Below are 26,795 nucleotides of genomic sequence, written 5' to 3'. Positions count from 1 at the left end.
CTTGAACCTTTACACTGCCATTACTATGAGAAGAGACTACTTAATTAAGAAAGAAAATGGAAGAGTATAAGGGGATACATTAAACTAACTGACTGACTGACTGACTGACTGACTGACTGACTGACTGACTGACTAATGTCCCAGTAGTGCAGTGTACTATTCTGGGCTGCTCACAGCAGTCATGAATAAAACATGCTATTATACTACAAATACAGGTATACAACTAGAAGTTTAAAAAAGTTAACATAAAATATGTGGTGCCATTGGCATATTCACAATACAGTGATGCCTTGACGTACGAACATACAGTGGTGCCTCGCATTACGATCGCTTCGTTTAATGACGAAATTGCATTACGATGAACTTTTTGCGATCGCTTTGCGATGATCGGTTCCCTGCTTTTGGAACTGATTCTTCGCAAAATGATGATTTTCCAACAGCTGATCGGCGGTTTCAAAATGGCCACCGGGTAAATAAAATGGCTCCCCGCTGTGTTTAGGGACGGATTCCTCGCAAGACAGGCAGCAAAAATGCCCGCCCTATGGAGGATCTTTGCTGGACAGTCAGTTTTAAGCCCATCGGAACGCATTAAACGGGTTTTAATGCGTTTCTATGGGGTTTTAAATTTCGCTTTACAATGTTTTCGTTCTACAGCGATTTCGCTGGAACGAATTAACATCGTAATGTGAGGCACCACTGTAATTGGTTCTGGAACTCCGGTTATAACTTGAAATGGTCGTAAAGGGGGAGGGGGGAAGAAAAGCAAACAAATAGTGCAAGACCTTGAGAAATGCAAAAAAGGAAAGTAGAAAGCAAACAAACTGTGCAGGACCCTTCGGAAATGCAAGAAAAGCAAAGCAGAAAGCAAACAAACCATGCAAGACCCTTCGGAAATGCAAAAAAAGCAAAGCAGAAAGCAAACAAACCCTGCAAGACCCATTGGAAATGGGGGGGACCCAAAAAGTAAACAAAGCCTGCAAGACCCATTGGAAATGGGGGGGAACACCCTAAAACAAACCCTGCAAGACCCATCACAGCAGAGAAATATAATCCCACCACCCAGCCCAAAACCATGTCACAAAACCCATCCAGAAGCAGAAAGCAGCACTTTACCTTACCAGGCATCCACAGCTTCCTCCGATCGCACACACTCTAACTGCTGGGGCGAAAGAGCTACAAAGAAGCACCCTCTTCCCCACCAATGGGTAGCAATTTGAATTCCCTGCCTTTTTTCCCTGCCTTTTTCTGGTTGTAACTCAAAGCTCCGGTCGCAAGTAGAAGCAAAATTTTGCGGCTGGAACTGGTCGTAACTCAAAATGGTTGCATGTTGGGATGTTTGTAAGTCGAGGCACCACTGTAAATCAATAAATCAGCAGGACTAGATGTGTAAAATTGGTTAGGGTCAGTGTGGCCTCCCTGAAAAGTGGTGTTTTAAGTTGCCTTCTAAAAGTTAATAGCAGCCATTCATTCTTCATTTGTTTATTCCTGTCCCCTCCCACATCTGCTGTAGAGAGACCTCCAACTGTCCAAATCAGATTTGGCGGTAGCAAGGAGTTGTAGACAAATGGAGATTTGTCTCCTCCCATTTCCCATTTTCATCAGAGGAAACCACTGTATTTCATTTAGAATAAAATTTATACTCTGTACAAAACTGATTTTACTTAATTTTGTCAAGTGTGGTGAGAATTAACACTTTTTTTGTTGTTGATAGGTTTCTTCAATGGGAATAACACCTTTTTTTGTAGAAAATGTTAGCGAACTTCAGTTGTGTGCCATAAAACTAGTCACTGCGGTAAGCATCCCTTTAAAAGCTGTGTTTGATTTTTAAGAAGTTAATTGGTAAGTGCCTTTCAAAAGGGAATGTTCATTTTTTTCATTTATGTTTTGTTTTCACCAGTCACAATAGATTTGAATTTTGCCATAGACACTTTTGATATAGTTGCTCTTGGGTCCCAGATTTAGGAGAATGATGGCAGATGAAGGAAAGAAAGTAAATAAATAGAGGTGTCGCGTTTAAAACAATAATTTGGAGACCAGTGTTTCCCTTATGGGTGTATATTTTGTTCAGAAATTTCTTATTATTATTATTTTTAATGATGTTTTCAGGGTTTGTAATTTATTTCGAAGAGTGATACAACAATTTTATATAGTATTTTTAATTATGTTAAACTAAGGTTGCAGGCCAGGGACGTGGTGGCGCTGCGGGCTAAACCGCAGAAGCCTGTGCTGCAGGGTCAGAAGACCAAGCAGCCGTAAGATCGAATCCATGCGACGGAGTGAGCTCCCGTCGCTTGTCCCAGCTCCCGCCAACCTAGCGGTTCGAAAGCATGCAAATGCAAGTAGATAAATAGGGACCACTTCGGTGGGAAGGTAACAGCGTTCCGTGTCTAAGTCGCACTGGCCATGTGACCACGGAAGATTGTCTTCGGACAAACGCTGGCTCTATGGCTTGGAAACGGGGATGAGCACCGCCCCCTAGAGTCGAACACGACTGGACACAAATTGTCAAGGGGAACCTTTACCTTTACCTTTAAGGTTGCAAGCACCTTGTCTAAGATCTGTTTTTAAGTGTACATTGAATTGAAATGAATTGAATGCTTTATTATGGTCAAATACCAGTAAATAAGTTTACAGTATATTTGCAATAATTAAATTTTCCATGTGAATTCCATTCTTCTTTGATAAATACTTGTTTGTAAGAAGCAATGATTCAGTCTTTTTCAAAAACATGTATGTTTATATTTGCACAGGTCTTCTCAAGGTATGAAAAGCATAGGCAATTGATATTAGAAGAAATTTTCACTTCTCTGGCAAGATTGCCAACCAGCAAAAGGAGTTTGAGGAACTTCAGGTAATTTATAGTACTAAATAATGTCTGTAGTGTCTTCAGTAGATATTTTAATTCATTTATGTTTAATATATAAAACTGCCTACATCAGTGGGATTTCATTGTAGTTGTTGGTTCTGTGTTTTTTGCAAATAGACGGCTACAAAGCGTTACTGCTTTGAATGTGTTTTTAGTATTGCTTTTGTTTACCATTTCTCAGAGTGATATTTGTTCCTTTTTAATTTTTATATACATTATTTTTGGCTTTAACTGTTGTCTTTTAATTATGTAAGCTACCTTGGATTAAGAAAGGCAGGGTAAAAATGTTTTAAATAAGTAGATAATACGTGTAATTTAAAACATATGTATTATTTTGGTGCTGAGGTTTTGGGTTAAACTGGATGTGCAGCAGCCACATGTCAGTGAGGAAGAAAAATGTCGTACATATGCTGTTAACAAAGTTTACAGTTATATCGTTCATAAAGCTTAAATAGTTGATTATGTAGTTTATGTTGAATGTGAGATTTTTTTTAAAATATAAAGTCAATATGGTATAGTAGATAGCATGCTTGGCTTGTCTATGACAAGCCTGGTGTTACGTCTCCCATTCTACCCTGAAAGATATTCTAATTTGGTTATGCCACTGAATTATTTGAAACCTTGTCCCTTTTTCGCAACTCCATCTGCCTTGCAGATCTGTTGAGTATAAAGAATGATAGAGTCTTATGCAGTCTGGCTCATAGTCTATTATGTTTTATGCATTCTTTTCTTTAGTATGAGTTCAGTAAATGTTAACTTTTTTGTGCCTCAGATGTGGTGTGTATCACTAATAACTGAAGTTTGTCAAAATTCTGCTTTGGATTCTAGTGATGGTTGGTACTGATTTAACCTTTGACAATAATAAATAGCTTTCTCTCTTTCACCAGATTGAACAGCAGCGACACTGATGGAGAACCAATGTATATTCAGATGGTGACTGCATTAGTTCTGCAGCTGATTCAATGTGTTGTGCATCTACCATCAGGCGAGAAGGACTCTAACTCTGAAGATGAGTCAAATAAAAAGGTGAGTTGTGCTTTATATATATATATTTATTTTTATTTTATTTAATTTATACCCCACCTATCTGCTCAGAACGAGCACTCTAGGCGGCTAGATATATTCATTGTGTGTGTGTGTGTGTGTGTGTGTGTGTGTGTGTGTGTGTGAAGAAGGAAAGAGGAAGGAATTAATTGGTGACAATTGGAGAAAGTACTAAGGAGCAAGTACTAAGGAGCATCCTTGTGGGGAAAAATAGGAAAGGAAATGAATAGAGTGTTTATTAGAGAAGAAGGAAGAAGGAATTTTACTAACACAACTGGTAGACTGAAGGAACTGTGACAACCTGCTGTTTACCTTGAACAAGGTAACTGATGGCATAATACAGTGGCTTGGGGTTGAATCATTTTGTGGTAATGTTGTGTGTTTATTATTCTACCTGTCATCATATTGATTGAATTTCATTAGTGAAGAAACTTTGTATTTATTAGGCTCCAGAATGATTGTCCTCATCCATATTTGAGAATACTATTCATTACATAATTTATCTTTAAGTTGCAGTGTATATTCAGTCAGTATATTCTGTGTTCATTTTTAGGTGGACCAGGATGTCCTCATTACAAACTCATATGAAACAGCCATGAGAACAGCACAAAACTTCCTTTCTATTTTTCTCAAGAAGTGAGTAGAACTCAAATGTCCTGTTAGCTTCATATTATTTATTTATTTATTTATTTATTTATTTATTTATTTATTTATTTATTTATTTATTTAATATGCCACCCACTCTACCCAAAGGTCTCTGGGTGGCTTATGGTACATTTGTGACCAATGTATGTTGCAGAATCAAAATTAGCACTCTAGAAATAATTGCAATTCTCCATTAAACTATTTTGAAATAAAAACCTGTTTGCATAAGATGGAAATGTCTAAAATATTTTACAATGTGGATATATTGTCAAAGTTAAATATAACTGTGTCCCGTCAAGTCAATTCTGACTTTTGGTGACCCTTTCCAGGGTTTCCTAGTTGTATATAGCACTCAGAAGTAGTTTACCATTCCCTTCTTCAGGAGATGCCCTGAGATTCTCCAACTTGCCCAGGGCTACACAGGCTGGTCCTCCTCCTGGAACACACAGTGGGCGATCAATCTCCAATCCTCTGGCGCCACAACCAGACACCAGACTCCCTAGTATATTTTTTAAATGTAAGAATAGGCTAATTTAATCTAGTATTTTGTGTGGAGACAACCAGATGGATCAGGAGCTCCAGAAACAGAACAAAATATCGATGCAGTATTCTAAGTATGAACTCCTTATGATCTTTTTCTATATGCCACTGTTCTGTGATAGTTGTCACAGAAGGTTGACAGAGATGTTTTTATTTATTTTATTTATTCGATTTATACCTCACCTATCTAGACTGAAGTCTACTCTGGGTGGCTTTCTTCCTTTGCTTGTAACAGGTCATTAATCCCATTAAGATGTAGGTCTTTATCAAATATCAGACTTTATCTTCCTGCCATGTATGTTTTTGAGCTATGGTAGGGAACATGGTGGCACTGCGGGTTAAACCGCAGAAGCCTCTGTGCTGCAAGGTCAGAAGATCAGCAATCGTAAGATCGAATTCATGTGACGGAGTGAGCTTGCTTGTCCCAGTTCCTGCCACCCTAGCAGTTCGAAAGCATGTAAAAATGCGAGTAGATAAAGAGGTACCACATTGGTGGGAAGGTAACGGCGTACCATGTCTAGTCGCACTGGCCACGTGACCACGCAAACTGTTTTTGGACAAACGCTGGCTCTGTGGCTTGGAAACAAGGATGAGCACCGCACCCTAGAGTCGGACACGACTGGACTAAATGTCAAGGGGAACCTTTACGTTTACCCAACAAGCTCACTGCTTGTGGCAGTTAGCCTCTCTGTGTGTTATTAAAGCATCATCAACAACATTGCCAAGAAAATATGAATGTAAAACTAAGGATCATCCAGACTGTAACATAAGTTACATTTTGATTTTGCTGCTTACTGCAAAATTGGAATTAACAGTATTATTGCAATTTTGACATTGTATCAGAGCATTTGAACATATGGAACAATATACATGACTGATAATTTGCCAGCAACTTTTATCTCTTTGTGTAGTCAAGACAATATATTCCCAAGCTGCATTCAAACTTCAAAATTGAAAGAGTGGATTGTATTTGGTTAGGCCGTTTGTACAAATTTTTCTGTAGTTGTCATACCTAGTACTTTCAGGTGTTGACTGTAAGCAAGATACAAAGCTCAGTTTCTTACTTTTTGTGTTCTGTGCCATCAGTGTAGGTGCCAGAGGATTGTCAAATAACAAAGTAGCCTGCCAGATCATTGCATGTTTTTTTAAAATATATATACACCTTAGAATTTACCTGGAAAATAGTAAAAACTGTCATGTTTCGAACCTGTCATAATTTTGGAACCTCAACTTATGTTTTGTAATATTGTGAAGATTATAGTATGCGTTTCTTTCATGCCTTATTTCCTCTTGTTCTTTTCTTTAAACAGGTGTGGTAGCAAGCAAGGAGAGGAAGATTACAGGCCACTTTTTGAGAACTTTGTTCAAGATCTTCTCTCCACTGTTAACAAACCAGAATGGCCAGCTGCAGAGCTGTTGCTTAGCTTATTGGGAAGGTTGTTGGTAAGACAGTAGATGTTTTGAAATAATATTTCAGCTTCCCTCAGTGAGCACTATAGTTTGTCCAGCAGTTCTATTGGTTAGGATTAATGATCAGTGTTAGTATTTATTTCTACTTGTTTAAAAAACAATGCCTGAAATCCTGTTGTGTAGCTCTGCTTGTACAACAGGAATGACACTATCACCAGCAACATACTAGCTGATTAAACCCTTCCTTTTGTGATTTAGGATGTATATGGCTTGCATACAAGGCAGTGAATATGGGTGCATCCTGAAATTGCAAAAGGAGACATTTAATCAGCAACAATTCGCTGATGTTGACATTATTCCCATTGCACAGGTGGAGCTTGTTGTTGGAAGAATACACAATATGGTCTCTGGCACCCTCTAGTGGCCAGTTCTCAAAATGCATGTGGAATTTTTGCTTTCTGGATTTCTTCTTTTACCATATTATAAGTAGCTCTCTCTGTTATCCACAATTTTCAGCATCCGGGGGTGGGGTGGGGGTTGGAACCAGTTCCCTAAGGATATAGGAGCCCTTCTATATAATATTTGTGTGGTGACACAGCACTGGTACTCTCCGCTGAGAGAGAACAAGAGTCGGGAACAGCCATTAAAAACACAAGTTATGAGAAATCGCACCTTTTGGGAACAGCTTTTCTAGAAAATGGGCAGGCACACATTTCAAAATATCTTTAAGCTTTCTGTGTTCAAAGCATCATATGCATACTTGTTAGAAATTCTGTTTGGTGCAGTAAGGGAAGGAAAGAATCTAACAGTTGGCCTGTTTCCTTCATATGCTAATAAACACACACACAGCTAGTTTCTACCCAGGGGGCAGATGAGCCCAAGTATCCAGTTGAAAAGCTTCTTTTGAAGTTCCCTTTCTTTTTGGCTATGGGGCTGGGGGGAAGGGGACACAAAAATGCAGCAGCCTCTACCACAAGTTAGAGGTTGTAATTTGGTTTATTCACCAAGTATGAACAATTTTCGACAGTTTTTCTGCACAATCCATGAAGCAGTGGTGCTTAGCTTGAAGAAGTGGAATTCTTTTACAGCACTTGCTATTTCATTTTTTAGTGGTCTAATTTAAGGTATCACTGACTCGTACATTAACCTGTGTAACACATGTAAATTTCAGTTGTATTTCATTAAAGGCCTTTTTTGGATCTAATGAGAAAATTACAGCCTGACTACGTTTTGAGAGCTTAAAGGAGTTAAATCAATTACCAGTCTGATGTTATTGGGCCTTGTTGATGTTGAATTAATACCACCTTGTATATAAGAACCTTTTGAGGCCTATTTGCAGGAATAGCTGCTCAAAGTTATTATTTGGAGATCTGCTTTGATTTGTATTCCTGCATTGAGCAGGAGATTGGACTTGATGGCCTCATAGGCCCCTTCCAACTCAATTAGGGTTCTATGATTCTACGAAAATTTCCTTTCGGTTTTGGCTAGCTAGAAGTTGATATGAAACAAAAATACGGATATTGAGTTTTTTCAGTTGTCAGAATATTTTGAAAGCATCAATCAGTGTTTTCCGTTATTGAGAGAAATAAAAATTATAATGTTTTTGATATTGTAAGGTTCATCAGTTCAGTAATAAATCCACAGAGATGGCTTTGAGAGTGGCATCGCTTGACTACCTTGGAACTGTAGCGGCACGATTGAGGAAGGATGCAGTCACCAGCAAAATGGATCAAGGATCTATAGCCCGCATTTTAAAACAGGTTTGAAAAGAGCTGTTGTTGATTATTAAAATCACATGCTTAGATACTGGCGAGCTGTGCTGATAGAACATTTGTAACAAACATTGCACTAAAGGGTGACTATCGGAGTAACTCCATACGGTTTGATATTTGTGCTTCTCAAAAAAAAAAAAAAAGAATTTACTTCTTTTATGCTTCTTGATAGAGTTTCATAAGAGATCCAAGCGGCGGCAGCAGCGGTAGGAGCTTGGATTCTCCCCCCAGCCGGTTACCCCATCCATGGCTGGACTCCTGAGAGTCCGACCATGGAAGGGAAAGCCGGCCGGGGGGAGAATCCAAGCAGCGGCGGCGGCGGTAGGAGCTTGGATCCGGCTGGGGGCCGGATCTAAGCTCCTACCGCCGCTGCCGCTGCTTGGATACGGCCCCCGGCCGGTTCCCCTTGCATGGTCTGATCCGACCGTGCAAGGGGAACCGGCCGGGGGCCGTATCCAAGCAGCGGCGGCGGCGGTAGGAGCTTTGATCCGGCCCCCGGCCGGTTCCCCTTGCATGGTCAGATCAGACCAAGCAAGGGGAACTGGCCGGGGGGGCCGGATCAAAGCCCCTACCGCCGCCGCCGCTTGGATTCACCCCCCGGCCAGTTCCCCTTGCATCGTCAGATCAGACCAAGCAAAGGGGAACCGGTCAGGGGCCGGATCCAAGCGGCGGCGGCGGCGGTAGGAGCTTTGAGCCGGCCCCCAGCCGGTTCCCCTTGCATGGTCAGATCAGACCAAGCAAGGGGAACCGGCCGGGGGCTGGATCCAAGCGGCGGCGGGGGCAGGGGGGTTCCGAATGGCTTCCAGTGCTTCGCCTGGAAGCCATTCGGACACCCCCTACCCTGTCCCCACCGCCGCTGAGAGCCTTCCGAGCTCTCAAAGGGCTTTCTCCAATGTGTGGTGGGGAAGCCCTTTGAGAGCTCGGAAGGCAAATGTCGGCGGTCGGCGGTGGCTTTGGGATCCATCCAAAGCCACCGCTGACTGCCGATATTTTCCCCCAGCTGAGCGGCGGGGCTTTGAAGCTCCCGCCACTCAGCTGGGGGAAAATGCCATTTTCGGTCAGCTGGTCGGCGGTTCTAAAATGGCCGACTGGCTGTGCTGCCTCGCTTTAGAGGCACCGAAAATGGCCGCCCCATGGAGGAACATCGCTGAACGGTGAGTTTATCCTCCATAGGAACACATTAAACAAAGTTTAATGTGTTCCTATGGCTTTTTTTATTCCGTTCAGCGATGTTTTCGCATAGCGACGATTAATCCGGAACGGATTAACGTCGCTATGTGAGGCACCACTGTAAATATATGTTCCATTTAACAATCAGATGAACATCCAAGACAGCTAATAATTTACAATAATAAAATATAAAATCTGAAGGAAAGCACATGACAGAAACAGGGAGCTACAAAACGATAGATAATGTAGTTACAACAGTGAGGCCAACATTTAATTATGCAAAGGGGAAAGAAAACACCTTGCTTTGCTGAAAAAGCCCACACTCTGAGTACCATATTATTTGATACCATGTATGGTCATTTTGTTTGTTATTCTTTATTTTTGTGGCACATTAGCTGTCTCAAATATATGATCCAAGTGCTTTGCGTTGTATTTTGATTCCATTTTATGTTGCTGTTTTATATTGACACTAGAATGACTATCTTAGAACTAGTCGTTAAAAACATTTATCTGGTAACACGCTTGAAGTGGCTGTGCTCCATGTTGCCATCTTAAATAGTAGGCTGACTGTTCTACATCTCAGTAGCATGGCAGGTCTTCCTTAGATTTTCAGTTTAAGTATCTTGATATATGTCAAGAATGTAATCTCTGCAGGTTTGTCTTATTTTGATGTTGGAAAGTGTGTAAATTGCCTTAAAGTAAAATGCTTTGTGTTACAGGCCTCAGGAGGGGAAGATGAAATCCAACAGCTTCAAAAGGCTCTTCTGGATTATTTGGAAGAAAATACAGAAACAGATGCATCATTAGTGGTATGTTGTTACAGTGAAAGTCTATTTAAGAGAACTTTTAATCAGAGACAGTCTGTAAAAATATGATATTGGAATTTTGTATAACAGTGGCTTCATTGATGGAATTATGTACATTCTACATTAAAAGTGAAACTCCTATGTGAACATCATGTTGAGAATTTTGATTATAATGTGTATTCTCGTAACATCAGCAGAGTAAGTAGATATTGATTAGCAGAGATACAGTACTTATGACACTACGACACAGAGAGTAAAACCAACAATTTAGTCTATTTACATTCCTCTGGCAGCATAACATGACATGAAGCAACACACAGCATAGAAAAAAGTGATCTGACTTACAGCAGATAAAGACGTTCATTTTACACATGACTTATGAACAGTTCTGTGACCAATCAGAAAATACATTACTTCATTTTCTGTCACACAAAGTTTCATCGTGTACACAGCTGTACAACATTGTCTTAATCCTTGATACCAAAACCTGAATACAATCAGTACAGTGACTCAGGTAAAATAAGCCATTTTACATTTAACTACACAACATCAATATTTAATACATTTTCATATCAAAATCTCAACACATCATTGAATTTGAGAACCACATTAAATATTCAAAAGAAGAGAAATAAAGTACCAGTGACTTTTTTCATCCTCTCTGCACACTTCTGATATTGTAAGGAGTGGGAAGATTTTTGTTTATGTTATTCATACTGCATGCTGCCTTTCTCCCCATAAAGGACCTATAGCAGTTCACATCAGTTAAAGCTACAGTAATCACATATTTTTTTTAAAAAAAACATTAAAACTATTTTAAAAGCACTAAATATTTGTTAATATTAAAGCCATAGTTAAAAATAATTTAAAAGCATTTAAAAAGCATTTAAATGTTCAGATGACAGAAGAAGAAATTTTCTTCTAGGGGATAACTAATTTTTTTAGGTTTGTTAGTGCAATAACAGAAAAAAAAGATGGGGCTATGATTGTAATGTTAATCACAAAATTGATTAAGTGATCCTGCAAACATTCAGAAGGAGCAGTAAAAGAGGAAACAAAAATCAATTCACAGTTCTTCTAATGGAATCAGAATGTCATGGGAGCAGAAGCAGCAGTAGCGCTTCCTCAGATGTTTTTTCTCCCCCACTTTTCCTATTATGTCAAGCTTCATTATAATGACAGTAAATAAACAGTATTAAGAGTGTGCCTTTGGAGAACATCCATGACCATTGCTAGTTCTGGTTCCACCTGATGGGAATTGTAGTTAAAAATGGGTAGCGCTGACCACATTAGGAAAATGCTTGCTAGAATTTCAGGAAGGAGTTTTGCAGCTGTGTCTGAAGCTATCATTGGCTGAATATTGTACCTTCTGCGTGCAGATAATGTCCTCTGCCTTTTTATGCTGTGTGAGATTTATCAGAGTTCTTGGTTCTTTTTCCTTCTGTGTCAGCTGTTATGCATTTTCCTCCTCAGAAAAGTAGGTCCTATCACAACTGTGATATTCACAGTTTAAAAAGGAGTTTAGTGTATTTTTGTTTCAAAGTTTTTAGTCTATAATGTAATTAAAATATATATGATTGAAAATTATGGGAATAGTTTAGTTCACTGAAAGCAAATACAAATGTAAGACCCAATTTCATTACTGTGTTTTTGACATGGTAATATAAATGCTTATGTATTAAGAAGATTTGTATTTTACCTTTCTGTTGCCACAGTAGTTAAAAGTTGCTTACATAAATTAAAAATTTACAAGAAGAATCAAACCAATACAACTGAATAAAGCTGAAAAAAATTTGAAGGTTTTCCAGACTTTTCCCCTCAAGAAGTTTCTGACATTTTTGTGTTTTTTGTTTTTTGTTTTATTTTCCCACATACTTTGCTACTACACTAGTTCTCTCGGAAATTTTATATAGCCCAGTGGTTTCGAGACACTACTATGGAGACAGAAAAGGCAATGAAGTCTCAAAAGGATGAAGATTCTTCTGAAGGAACACACCATGCAAAAGAAGTTGAGACAACGGGACAAATCATGCACAGAGCAGAAAGTCGGAAAAAATTCCTTCGTAACATCATTAAAACAGCACCTTCTCAGTTCAGTACATTAAAGTGAGTTCCTCAGACTGTTCAACAGCCAGTTCATTTTATTTATTTATTTATTTGCATGACTTTTACATATTTGTTGTTAAACAGGTCCAAAAGTAACATTTGCTGTTTCGTTACAGGATGAACTCTGACACTGTGGACTATGAAGATGCTTGCTTGATTGTTCGCTACTTGGCCTCTATGAGGCCGTTTGCCCAGAGCTTCGATATTTATTTGACACAGGTAAACTGTGCCAGAAGTCTTAGTGAAGTACAGTTGGTTTCCTGGTTCCAAACGCTTATGCGGTAGTGTGCTATATCTGTTCATTGTTGAGCGCAGGTATTTAATAGGTTGTGATAACACCACGTTCCTCTCATTTTCTAAATAAATGTTTTATCCTGCATGCATTTCATATCTCCTTAAAATATATTTCGTCATCTTGTTTTTTTATTCATGGCATCTTTGAACTGAACTGTGTCTTAAACAGATAGAAGACTTTCCATTAGCTTTGCATATTTTTATTTGCTCTAATATCATTGATGGCCTGTATTTAGTAAAGCTGTAACACTGTAAATTTACAGTTCATATAAGAATGACTTTCACAGGTCATAGCAGAACAACTTCACAGTTCTAGTAGAAAACCATTTCAATAGTTTGTTTACAGTGCATGATACTGTTATAAATACCACCACAACCCACCAAAATATTTACTTATATTTCATAGAATATTTGTGTGTTTGTATTTGAATTAATTACTGTGCTTGAGCTACAGAAGCATAAGTGTCTTTCTACATTGCGGATCTATTTGACCGTCACAGTCGTTGTTAACCACAATAGGTAGGAAAAGGAGAGAGAAAAAACTGATGGATTAGACAATAAAAAGGTGCCATTCAGTTTTTAAAAACTAACTCCTAGAACTCTCCAAGAATTCTCCTGGCACAATTGTGGGAGTTCCTGATCAGAGACATGCTCCTACAGAAAGCTATACATACTGGCATTGCACTCAACTGGAGCAGGCCCTATCTTCCAGGCTTGCTTTTGCTTACAAAAAGAGAAACTGCCGGAGTGCATCTGGGAGGCCGTGGTATTTGAATTGATTTACTTACTTACTTACTTACTTACTTACTTACTTACTTACTTACTTATTTACTTATTTACTTATTTACTTATTTACTTATTTACTTATTTCTTTCTTTGTTTGTCTGTTTGTTTGTTATCCCCATCCCTCTAGTGGCTAAGCCAATACTCTAGGCAGCTTGCTGCCAATTATTTATTATTTATTTCTTTAATTTATATGCTGCCTGTTTCATTCTAGTGCGTTATTCTGGGCAGTTTAACAATATATGAAAACGTTTTAAATAAGCAATAGACAGTAAGATTAAAATATATAACAACGTAAAAACAATGGTTTGTAAAAATTTCCTGGTGATAGCAGGATGGGAGGTAAGCAATTTGTCAACCATGGCCAGTATTAGATCCTCTATTGGGCATTTATAAAGAAACCTAGGCCTCCCAGAAAGAACTGGGAGAGTTTTCTTTTCATAGAGGAAGTAGAACTAAGATAGCCTGGAAGTTAGGACCTGTTCCAGGTGAATGAAATGTTGGCGTATGTAGCTTTCTATGTGTCTGTAGATAGATTCAGAATGGTACTTGGAAAATATTTGGCGAGTTTTGGGAGTTAGTATTAAACAAATGAGGCCTTACAAATAGCAGAGAAGAGAAGGGAAACAAAATACAAGGGAGACAGGGAAAGTTACAGAAAATTGAATGCAGACTTCCAAAGAATAGCAAGGAGAGACAAGAGGGCCCTCTTAAATGAACGGTTTAAAGAAATAGAGGAAAATAATAGAAAGGGAAAAACCTGAGATCTGTTCAAGAAAGTAGGAGATGTTAAAGGAACATTTAGTGCAAAGATGGACATGATAAAGGACAAAAATGGTAGGGACCTAACAGAAGCAGAGGACATCAAGAAGATGTGGCAAGAGTACACAGAGGAATTATGCCAGAAAGATCTGGATGTGCCGGACAACTCAGATAGTGTGGTTGCTGACCTTAAGCCAGACATCCTGTAGAGTGAAGTCAAGTGGGCCTTAGAAAGCATGGCTAACAACAAGGCCAGTGGAGGCGATGGCATTCTAGTCGAACTATTTAAAATCTTAAAAGATGACACTGTTAAGGTGCTACACTCAATATCCCAGTAAGTTTGGAAAACTCAGCAGTGGCCAGAGAATTGGAAAAGATCAGTCACACGCTAGCAAGATTATGCTCAAAATCCTCCAAGGTAGGCTTCAGCAGTATGTGGACTGAGGACTCCCAGAAATACAAGCTGGATTTTCAAGTGGCAGAGGAACTAGAGATCCAATTGCTAACATGCGCTGGATTATGGAGAAAGCCAGAGAGTTCCAGAAAAAAAATCTACTTCTGTTTCATTGGCTACGCAAAAGCCTTTGACAACAAACTTTGGCAAGTTCTTAAAGAAATGGGGGTGCCTGACCACATTATCGATCTCCTGAGAAATCTATATGTGGCACAGGAAGCAACAGTTAGACCTGGATATGGAATAACTGATTGGTTCAAAATTGGGAAAGGCGTATGACAAGGCTGTATATTGTCTCCATGCTTATTTAACTTATATGCAGAATACCTCATATGAAAGGCTGGACTGGAGGAATCCCAAGCCGGAATTAAGATTGCTGGAAGAAATATGAACAACCTCAGATATGCACATGATACCACTCTGATGGCAGAAAGTGAGGAGGAATTAAGGAACCTCTTAATGAGGGTGAAAGAGGAAAGCACAAAAAATGGTCTGAAGCTGAACATCAAAAAAACTAAGATCATAGCCACTGGTCCCATCACCTCCTGGCAAATAGAAGGGGAAGATATGGAGGCAGTGACAGATTTTACTTTGATGGGCTCCATGATCACTGCAGATGGTGACAGCAGCCACGAAATTAAAAGACGCCTGCTTCTTGGGAGGAAAGCGATGACAAATCTAGACAGTATCTTAAAAAGCACAGACATCACCTTGCCGAGAAAGATCTGCATAGTCAAAGCTATGGTTTTTCCTGTCGTGATGTATGGACATCAGAGCTGGACCATAAAGAGGGCTGACCACCGAATAATTGATGCTTTTGAATTGGGATGCTGGAGGAGACTCTTGAAAGTCCCATGAACTGCAAAGAGAGCAAACCTATCCATTTTGAAGGAAATCACACCTGAGTGCTCACTGGAAGGACAGATGCTGAAGTTGAGGCTCCAATACTTTGGCCATCTCATGAAAAGAGAAGACTCCTTGGAAAAGACCCTGATGTTGGGAAAGTGTGAAGGCAAGAGGAGAAGGGGGACGACAGAGGACGAGATGGTTGGACAATGTCATCGAAGCGACCAATATGAATTTGACCAAACTCTGGGCAGCAGTGGAAGACAGGAGGGCCTGGCGTGCTCTGGTCCATGGGGTCACAAAGAGTTGGACACGACTTAACGACTAAACAACAACAGAAATTAAACAAACAAGTAAGGAAAAAAACAGCAGGATCTACTTTCATAGATAATATGCAGGGCATATTTCAGAAATATCATCTTTGAAGTTGACTTCAAAGTGTTAATGATTACATATAAAGCCCTAAACGGTTTGGGACCTCAATACCTGGCAGATCATCTTCTCCCACCCAGATCTACCCAAATCACCCGACACAGCCAGCAGGGACGGCTGAGGGGTCTGATGCCGAGGGAGGCCCAGAAGGAAAAAACAAGAAATCGGGCCTTCTCAGTGGTGGCCCCTCGGCTGTGGAACACCCTCCCCACTGAAATTCGGCTGGCACCCTCGCTGGGCATTTTCAAAAGCCAGCTGAAAACTTGGCTATTCAAGTAGGCCTTCCCTTCAGTCAATTAAGACATTCTTATTTTTCTTCTTTTCTTCTTGCCACCTTGGGACTCTTTGCTTTAAATTAACTGTTAAAATCGTAAATTTATGTTATATTTTATATCATTTTGTTTTTTAATGTAAAACTGTATATTTTAAATTGTTTTTATCTTATAAGTTGTGAGCCACCCAGAGTAGACTATGTCTAGATGGGTGGCATATAAATCAATCAATCAATCAATCAATCAATCAATCAATCAATCAATCAATCAATCAATCAATCAATCAATCAATCAATCTTCCTTGGGGAAAAGAGAACTCACACCTACAGGCCTGTTCAAGGATAAATATTCAGTATGTCATTCTTTAGTACTGCTCTTGAACAGCTCTATTCTCAGAGGCTGGGCTCTCCACAGAACTGCTAAGTAAGGTAAATGGCCCCAGTTTAATCTGCATAACCTGGGCAAACTCTCCCATTCAACTACTCTCTGACTATGCGTTATACCAGAGGCAACTGCAGCTTCATAACTGTGGGACGGGCAGGATAGCTAGTTTCCCTGTCTGCAAGGCTCTGTTCTTCTCTAATTCCCTCAACTCCTGTAAAACCGTACCTTTTCACAGTTTCAGCCATTCCTAATGGTGTTTCATGATCTCTTATCCCCAGTTCACATTATTTTTTGTCAGTGCTACAGATAATGTTCAAAGTCCTGTTGCTTAGTGTAGTAAATCTCACTAGAGTAGGCCCATTGGATTAATGGAGATTTAGGGAGTCAACTCTGTAAGCTCTATATTTGCGAAGGCTTTCACGGCTGGGATCTAATGGTTGTTGTGAGTTTTTCGGGCACTTCGGCCGTGTTCTGAAGGTTGTTCTTCTTGACGTTTTGCCAGTCTCTGTGGCCAGCATCTTCAGAGGACTGGAGTAGGAACTCCAGTCCTCCGAAGGAGTTCCTACTCCAATCCTCTGAAGATGCCGGCCACAGAGACTGGCGAAACGTCAGGAAGAACAACCTTCAGAACATGGCCAAAGAGCCCAAAAAACCCACAACAACCATCTGTAAGCTCTGTTTATTCAAATGGGTTTAAAATAAGTCATAGTCAGAGTAGACCCATTTGAATCAGTAGAATTTATGGAGGAGTTGACTCACCAAATCTCCATGGATTCAGTGGACTTACTCTGGTGTGATTTACTACACAAAACAACAGAATTTGGCCACTGAATTTGTTTGTTACCTTTATAACCCACATTTCCATTTAAAAGATAGTACTCAAGGTGGCTTATAAAATTCTTAAAAGAAATAAAAACAGATAGTACTACAATTTGCTAAAAATTAATAAATGATATTACCACACTCATTATAAATTAAAGTAAGCAAATACACTGGAAGCAACTAAAACCCCATATAGGATATAGTTAAAATAATACTCTAGGACAGATTGAACATCATAAGCCAGTCTAAAAAGATGTGTTTTTACTCCCCCTCCCCTAAAAATCAATCAGAGGGAAAATGGATTGCAACTTAGAAGGGATTGTGTTCTATAGTTGGGGAGTCACACAGGAGAAGGCCCTCTCCCTTGTGCTTGTTAGGCACGTTCTGAAACTGCTGGTATTTTAAAGAGGGGCTCCCCTGAAGATTTTAAAATCTGGGCAGGCTCATAATGAACCTGTCTGTTCTGATAGGTGACTGTAGTGTGGAGACCAGAGTGCCCAGATCTCTAAATCAGTCCTAAAACATCTAGCCTTGGAACCATGCAAAAACTGCTGCCTAATCAAAGCTCAGCAGCTTGTAATACTCTCCCCTTCCCTCTCCTCTGGTTCTTCGTATGTGTGTCCTACAGGATGTGAAAAGGGAAAGAGCTGATTGCTACAAATACTGTAATGCCTTGGTTACCAAGTTATTACAAAATATGTTGACTGTCTTCTTCAGGGCATTCACAAGAGTTAATGGTACACTCAGTGTGCTTGATACAGTGCCCTTATAGCTGTTTTTTTCCATTTTATTTTCATTCTAGCATGTTTTCCTCACTTCATTTTTGTTTGTTGACATTACCTACTATTTTCCAAAAGCAAATAAAATACCTTTCTTTTTTCTTTCTTTTTTTTCTTTTTTCTTTTTCCTTGATAGATTCTGCGTGTGCTTGGTGAAAATGCAATTGCTGTTCGAACAAAAGCCATGAAGTGTTTGTCTGAGGTTGTTGCTGTAGATCCCAGCATTCTAGCCAGGGTAAAAAACACCAGTCTCACACTATGAATATATTTCCTCCATTCTCACAAATAGATATTTTGGTTTTTGTTACTTAGCATTTCTATTTTACCTGTTACTTCCAGCTGGATATGCAAAGAGGAGTTCATGGACGGTTGATGGATAATTCTACCAGTGTACGAGAAGCAGCTGTAGAGTTACTTGGGCGATTTGTGCTTTGTCGTCCACAGCTTGCTGAACAATATTATGATATGCTCATTGAACGAATACTGGTATGGTTACTTCAAAATTTTAATATTTTATACATGTCTTTCTATATAGTTCTTAATGAAGAAGATAGATTTTAAGGTGCTCTGTTTAGCAGGCTGATATTTGAAAGATGTCTAGCTTCTGCAAGGCATTTAAACAACAAAAATAATAGAATTTGCTCTGTAGGAGCACTTCAACTAAATTGCTTTTGTTTGTTCATATATTCATGATACTGTACAGTCACAACATTCACTTATATTAGTTGTCTGTAGCTAGTGAAGCTTTTTATACCTGTCTTTTCAGTTTTAGATTGGTAATATGCTAATATGCTAATTTTAGTAAGCTTTAAACACTGGAACATTTTATTTCTTCCCTTAGGATACTGGCATTAGTGTCAGAAAAAGAGTCATAAAGATTCTTAGGGATATCTGTATTGAACAACCAACATTTCCAAAAATCACAGAAATGTGTGTGAAAATGATTCGGAGAGTCAATGATGAAGAAGGTATTAAGGTATGTTCATCAAATGGCTTAAATACAAATGCTGCATCTCTGATCCCTATGTATTTTTCTTTTTCTTTCCAAATTCTTATTGAGTCAAGTTGAGTTTTTGCCAGTAATAGCTCTACTGGATAGTGCTTATTGGAATCTAGACATTATTCAGCTAAGAAGGTTTTGCAAGTTAATTTACTTCATCAGTTGCTTCTTGTGTGTGTTATTTTCTTATTTATTTATCAATTTTTTTAGAAACTGGTAAATGAGACATTCCAGAAGCTGTGGTTCACTCCAACTCCTCATAATGACAAAGAAGCAATGACCAGAAAGATCCTGAACATTACTGATGTGGTATGTGTTACAATGCTAGTGTTCTCTTGACTAGAACATCAGTTGAAAAAACTGCTCTGTCTAATGTATTTGCAGGTATATTTTCTTATTGCATGTTACAGTACATCATTGGTGACCAATCACACTATCTCCTAGTATTTCACATATCCCCTATCTGTCTCCTGGTATTTCACATTTTTTACAAATTGCAACTTCCTGCACTAGAACACTCAAGATAAAGTTACAGTATGTAGCAAAATGTCTTTCTAGAAATATCTTCCTTTTATACTGATGTTCACTTTGTTGTTATGAGCTGTCAAAGTCAGCTTGTGGCCAATGTAGAAATCAATGGCCTACAGAAGCTGCTGTCATTAAGAGACCTCCTCAGCTTTTCCAGTCTGAAGGCTGTGGCTTCCTTTATTGAGATAATCTATCTCATGGTAGGGCTTTTCCTGATGCTTTTGACTTTTCATACCATTACTGTATTTTCTTTTTCAGTGAGCCTTGCCTTCTCATATGTCCAAAGCACAAAAGCTTCAGCTTAGTCATTTTAATTTCTAGTAAGAATTATGGTTTGCTTTGATCTAGAACCCACTTATTTTTCTTTCTGGTGGTTCATGGTATCTCTTCCAGCATCACATTTCAAGTGAACCATTTTTCCCCTATCAGCTTCCATCATTGTGCAGCTTTCACATCTGTACATAGTAATTGGGAGTACCACATTATAGATTATCTTGGCTTGATTTCTAGCAACACGTTCTTGCACTTCAAGATCTTTTCTAGTTCTTTCATAGCTTCCTTTCTAAGTCTCCACCTTCTTCTGATTTCTTGGTTGCAGTCTCCATTTTGATTGGCAATTGAAACAAGTTAGAGAAAATCTTTCACCATGTCTTCTTTGTCAGCATTAAAGTTATGTAAATCTTCTGGAGTCATGATTTTATCTTCTTAGTGTTCAATTGTAATCCTGCTTTTCCATTTTATTCTTTTACTTTCCTCAGCAGTTGTTTTGTGATGTTGCTGTTTTCTGCTAGTAATATATTAAATCACTGATACTTCTATGAAGTTGGAAGGGCCTGTAATACTATCGAGTCCACTCCTCTGTTCTATGCAAGAATCCAAATAAAAGTGTATCTGACAGATGGTTGTCTAATTTTCTCTTGGATGCCTCCAGTGTTGGAGCACTCAACACCTCCTGAGGTAACTGTTTCCATTGTCATGCTGCTTTAACAGTTAGGATATTTTTTAATCATTTGAGTATCAGGACCCCGTTATTATATGTCCTGCACTCTGGGATGATTGAGGACAGATCCTACCCCTCCTCTGTATGATAATTTTTCAAGCATTTGAAGGGTCCTGTCTCCCCATAGTTTTCTTTTCTCAAGGCTAAATATTCCCAGTTCTTTCAATTTCCTCATAGGGCTTGGTTTCCACTCACTGATCATCTTTGTTGCTCTCTTCTGAACTTGTTTCAGTTTGTTGACATCCTTCCAAAAATGTAGCATCCTTGAGATGAGCCTAAGCAGTGCTGAAGAGAGAGGAAATATTACTTTATGGGATTTGACTATACTCCTGTTACTGCAATCTGAAATAGCATTTGCTTTTTTTGCAGCCACATTGTACTGGTATCTCATATTCAGCTTGTAATGTACAACAAACAGTTCAAAGATCCTTCTTACGTGTAGTATTACTGAGCCAAGTATTCCTTGCACCTCTGTGTTTATTTATTTATTTCCCCAGGTGTAAAACTTTGCACTTATTCCCTGTTCAATTTCATTCTGTTGTTTTCAGCCCACCTGGAGGCTATCAGTATATTTTTGAATTTTGTTTCTTTCTTCCATAGAATTAGTTATTCCACCCAATTCTGAACCATCTGCAAGTTTTGATAAGCATTCTCTGCACTCCCTCATCCAAAAATCAAAATGTTAAAGAGAACTGGGCCCAGGACTGAACCTTGTGGTACTCTACTTGCTACCTATTCTCAGGTTTCGAAGGAGACTTTGATAGCACTCTCTGACTATAATTCTGTAAGCAGCTGTGTATGTACTGGACAGTTGTTCTATCCAGCCCACACCTAGTTATCTTGCTAATCACAATATCATGGGACACTTTATAAAAAGTCTGATTCTAATCCATATTTTTGTATAGTGTGTTAAAAATAAAAAAACTATTCTCTGACATCTTTGCCAGTTGAATATGATTATATTAGTTCTTGAGTTTAGAATTTTTATAGTTAATGATTTTTAGCACAGTCTGCTCCTGATGTTTCTTTTGTTTCTTCTCCTTTGAATTATGTAAATTATTGGAGTTCTGTGCTGACTATTATCAGTGTCCATGTGTACAGTCATCAGTTCAGTTGCCTAAAGTATGTATCTGCAACAAAGAAATAGTTGGTTTCACGAATTATAGGAGTTCTTCTCCAGTTTTGTTTCTAATTCCAAGGGCTAACTTTCTATCATTGTTTGGTCTTGCTTCATTTTCCTACTTTTGCATTCCAGTCATCTATAAGAATCACATTTTGTTTTGGTGTTTAGTTTCTTACAGACATTTTCACTAAAGCTTTCAGTTTCCTCTTCTTCAGCGTCCATAGTCAGAGCATAGACTTGAATGGTAGCTGTCTTGACAGATTTTTCCCTGAAGTATTATTTGTTCAGAGTTTGCCTTATAGCTTATAATTGCTTACGCTACACATTACTTCACCATTAGAATTATACAGTTTCTTCTGAGTTTCTGGAAAAAATCACTTTGTAATTCTCTGATTAAAATGTGCTATTCCCATCCACTTTAGTTTGCACATATCAAATACTATAAAGTTTAAATGTTCTGTTTCTTCTTCAGTGATTTTGACTTTATCTTGAGGCAGATTTCTCATATCAGTCTTTTAGATATGTGTGTTCTGAAGCATCAGATTTTCCTTTTGCTCTTTACCAACAATGTGTACTTAAGACATACTTTCAGCTTTCATCTGGATGATTCATTAGCTACATACAGCACTATTCATATTTACTCTGTGCTCTTCCCTAGTAGTTGATTGAATTGAATGTCTTCTGACATTATCTCTTTTTTATTTTGGTTTGTTTCATCATAGGGTTTTGAGGAATATGTATTCAAAAATGGTTTACCCTTGAATTCTTCTGTATAGTACTTTTACCCTTTGATTCTTCTATGCAGCGTTTGCTTGAATGGTACTGCTGTTATGTATGAGAAATCCTCCATCAGTGTTACCTTCCAATACTGCTGCTGCCATCAAGTAGTGTTCAAGAATGTATATGTTCCCATCACTTGGAATTGTCTGTTTCCTTCTGTTCGTGGGACTGCTAATCCCTGAAGAGGATGGCTGTCTCTTAGTTTGGTGTCTCAGCTTTGACTACTCTGTCTTTAGTGTCTCTAAGGTTTTAAAGGAGTCTGTGCTCCGGACAGCATGACTCTATTTTTTGAATTATTTTTAAAGATATTTAGAGGGTGCAGCTTCTTCTTGGGTCAGACAGTTTTTCAGCTTAGATGTTGTGTTGAAGAATGTAAAATAGATAAAACCTAAAATAATAGTACTAAAACCAGTTTAATATTAAAATCAATTTACCGTTAAAGTAATTTATAAATCTGTTTCTTTTCTCTTAGGTTGCAGCTTGTAGAGATACAGGGTATGACTGGTTTGAACAGCTTCTTCAGAATGTAAGTAATGATTCTGTGATAATCTGTATTCTATTTTTTAAGTTGTATCAATGTGCTTGTCAAGTGGTTGTTAAAAAAATAGAAAAGCGTGTTCAGATGACTTTCTCAGAAGAATCCACAACTTCTTATAGCTCAGAACCTCTCTGTTGATCTTTATGAATACTCGTAGAAACTAGTTCATAAAAACTTGTTCGTAACATTTATGACTTTCTTGCCTACATTATATACTGGAGAAATATTATCCTTTCTGGTACTGTTTTTAAGTAGCTTTGCTAGTACTGAATGATCATTTTTCTTGCTACTTTTAAATTTATTTATGCCTAGCAGTTGCAGTTTCATCCCTGCAGATTATGGAATTTTTCCCCTCAAGTTCTTAAAGCAACATCTACTATTTTGAATAGCATTTACTGATTTTTATCTTACACGGTTCCATTTGTTAGTGGTTAAACCAAGTCCAAATTATTTATTTATGCTATTTAGTTTTTAAGGTAATGAGCAAATGTTCCTTGGCATGAGAGGAAAACTATAGAATACCTTTAGAAAATTTTAAGGAATGTAATTTGTGTACTGAAGAAAATAATTGGAGATAGACGTGCAAATATATGTAGTTTCCAGTAAATGTAATACAGTGGCTGAAATCTTGCTGCAGAGCCCCTTTTGCATAACAAAGATGACTTAAAGGAGATTTTAAGGTGCAGGTAATATACAATGTGGTGAAGTCACCTGTACCCCCAAATCCCCAAAAACTATTCAGTGATGATTTTCCATGCTAAATGATGTCATCACTGTTGCACACATAAAGGTTCAGCAACAGGATTTCAGCTGATGTGTTACCTGGTATGCTCTCCCAATGCATGTATTCATACACATTTGGAGTAAACATACCTGCAAGGGATTTTTGAACCAAGGCAGTTACTGCATACACAAGTATCAAAATATAAACAATGATTGTAAGAGCACTGCATCAGCGGCAAAGAGAAACAGTGATTGTAAGAAAGCTGCATTAGTGGCAAAGACGGGAAATACGTTGCAAAGCCAAGAGGATTCTGAGGATCAAGTTTATTTATTTATTTATTTCATTTATATCCTGCCTATCTGGTCAGGTCAGGACCACTCTAGGTGGCTAACAATCATAAAAATACAATAAAAATATATAAACAATTTAAATAGTAAAAACGATACACAGAGTGAGAGAAACAATAAAAGAGGAAAGAAAAGGCGTCAGGAATTATTTGATGGGAAGGCCTGCCGAAACATCCATGTCTTTAATTGATTCTTAAAGATACCCAGCGAGGGAGCCCCGCGAATCTCAGGAGGTAGATTGTTCCAGAGGCGAGGAGCCACCGCTGAGAAGGCCCGATTTCTTGTCTTTTCCTTCTGGGCCTCCTTCGGCGTTAGGCTCCTCAGCCTCACTTCCTGGCTCGCACGAGTGACACGGGTAGACCTTGGTGGGAGTAGGCGTTCCGCCAAGTATCGAGGCCCTAAACTGTTTAGGGCTTTGTACGTGAGCATCAACACTTTGAAGTCGATGCGGAATCAGATGGGCAGCCAATGCAGTGTGGCCAGTGTGGGTGAGATGTGTTGGTATTTTTTCACTCCACTAAGTAGCCTGGCCACCGCATTCTGCACCACCTGTAGTTTCCGCAGCAGCCTCAAAGGTAGCCCCACGTAGAGCTCGTTGGTAAATAAGGAAAGGTTGGGGCTAAACTGTTTAGGATACAAAGTTCCTACAAGGGTGAGAAATGAAAAAGAAAATCGGGATCTTTACCTAAGCCATGCACACACACACTAACGGAAAGGAGGAAAACAGATAGGGGAACCTCTACTGTGTATGGTAAGGAATTCCAAAAATAGATTTGTGGGTGACAGAGATCACTTAGTCTTCTTAGGAAAAACCTTGGGAACCATTGAAATTCTAGCTGGAACAGTGCAAAAAAAAAGAAACAAACAAAGAAATTTTGGACAGAAATCCAAAAGAGGACACTCTTACAAACATCCTGAGCCAGAGTCAGTAATTTAATAGCAGAAGGTATACTAACAGGATTCTCTAGCTAAATCCTGGATTCTTAGGGCTGATAAAATCATCCCAGCTGGGCCTTTTAGAGAATTCAGGCCTTTAGTCAATTCAGCACAAAAAGGGAGTCTAGTAGTTTTTCAGCAGTGCTTGAGGAGCAAGAGGCAAGGCATTTTAGGCAGATAATCAAGCAGCAGTCAGGCCCAGAATGAAAAAAAATCACATTTTTATACATCATTTAATAAAATTTCTGGATTCGTTTGCTTGCTTTCTAATCAGTACCCTGAAACTGCATCTTACTCCTCCTTAACCAGCTCTGGGCCTTGTGCAAATTGACAGCCCTACTTTACTGAAGGGCAGCGTAGTATCAACAAACGACATAGTGACTACGTGACCCACCTGGGTAGTGCTGGCAAGTACCAGAGAATGTATTACTTAATAAGAGGTCTAATCACCTTGATCTAAGAGTCTGCTATCTTCTAGGAGAGGTTATAGGCATAATAAAAGTGAAATGTAGAGGATTTCCATATCATGGGGGCTTGTTTGACAGCCTAACCCACAGTCCCTCATTTTTCTCATTCATTATTGGTTATTTACTTCTCTTTTGGGACACCCATACTAGCTCCTAAACAGGTTCCCAGTTTAACCAATTATTTTCTGTATGTTACATGTGCACAGATAAATACTTAGAAACCCAAGAGTTATATAAATCTGTTCAACTTGGTAACCACTTTTATTTGGCAACTGGATTAACAAATAATTTTTTAAAAAAATAAACCTTGAATAGTATTAACTCGTTCAGAATTTGGTGACACTTTACATACTCACTGCATCACAGGTTCATATGGTAATACAGTATTACTTTGTGCTGATTACTGGCATGTTGAGATTATTTCTCATTTTTGGTATTAATATATATGAAAAAACCTTTCTGTACTTGCTGTGCTTGTACAGATAAAGCTATCAGTATCAACCTTGCCTATTTTGCAGTTGCTGAAATCTGAAGAGGATGCTTCATATAAGCCTGTGAAGAAGGCCTGTACTCAACTTGTGGATAATTTGGTTGAACATATTTTGAAATATGAAGAATCTCTAGCAGGTAAAATGTCTATTTTTATTTCACATTTGTTTTTCAGATGTTCAGTTAGTATCAGAACTCTGAATAGAATCCAAGAAACAAATCTAGTTGTTTCTTGCAGCTGAAGAAAACTTGTTAAATGAATGGAACATGTTAGGTCCACTTTTAAAACCCATTGATTTGGTCAATTTACTCTGGTTGGACATGGCAATTGAATTAAATCCTGAATTATTTACTGCATTCTGTTTTGGAAATCCTTGCAGATACGTATTCATGTATATTGGTTCTTATAATGCTGCCCTTGAGAATTGAAGGAATTGTTCACATGGAAAAGAAAGCATTTGCAATCATATGAAAGTTAGATGAACTAGTCGTCAAAATTTAAGCAATTATAAAATAGAAAACACATTTTATTAGTCTTGTGATACATATATTATTATCTGGATTCATAGAACCCCTTCTGCTCTTACAGTTCTAAGATTACTAAACCACATTGGATTGGTGTTGCATGTACAGAATGGAAAGCCATCTAAATAGTGCTGAGAGGTTAAGGAATAGG

The 26,795-nt window shown here is 38.5% G+C and overlaps 1 protein-coding gene across 5 annotated transcripts in view; it reads left to right on the top strand.

Moving 5' to 3' along the window:
• Window positions 1-26,795, top strand: part of NIPBL (NIPBL cohesin loading factor) — a 232,471-nt gene that overhangs the window by 169,274 nt on the left and 36,402 nt on the right. For all 5 annotated transcript variants that reach the window (XM_020795682.3, XM_020795685.3, XM_072992835.2 and 2 more), the window contains 15 exons: window positions 1,712-1,792; window positions 2,751-2,851; window positions 3,754-3,892; window positions 4,464-4,546; window positions 6,406-6,538; window positions 8,122-8,265; window positions 10,167-10,256; window positions 12,145-12,359; window positions 12,476-12,578; window positions 18,324-18,422; window positions 18,527-18,673; window positions 19,029-19,163; window positions 19,398-19,496; window positions 23,091-23,144; window positions 26,149-26,257. In XM_020795682.3, the coding sequence (XP_020651341.3) occupies window positions 1,712-1,792; window positions 2,751-2,851; window positions 3,754-3,892; window positions 4,464-4,546; window positions 6,406-6,538; window positions 8,122-8,265; window positions 10,167-10,256; window positions 12,145-12,359; window positions 12,476-12,578; window positions 18,324-18,422; window positions 18,527-18,673; window positions 19,029-19,163; window positions 19,398-19,496; window positions 23,091-23,144; window positions 26,149-26,257 (1,732 nt within the window). The remainder of the gene's footprint in view (window positions 1-1,711; window positions 1,793-2,750; window positions 2,852-3,753; window positions 3,893-4,463; window positions 4,547-6,405; window positions 6,539-8,121; window positions 8,266-10,166; window positions 10,257-12,144; window positions 12,360-12,475; window positions 12,579-18,323; window positions 18,423-18,526; window positions 18,674-19,028; window positions 19,164-19,397; window positions 19,497-23,090; window positions 23,145-26,148; window positions 26,258-26,795) is intronic.

This window comes from Pogona vitticeps, chromosome 2 (genome assembly GCF_051106095.1).
Source record: "Pogona vitticeps strain Pit_001003342236 chromosome 2, PviZW2.1, whole genome shotgun sequence".
NCBI lineage: Eukaryota > Metazoa > Chordata > Lepidosauria > Squamata > Agamidae > Pogona > Pogona vitticeps.
Note: the sequence above shows the minus strand (reverse complement) of the source record. Positions and strands in the feature narration are given on the sequence as shown.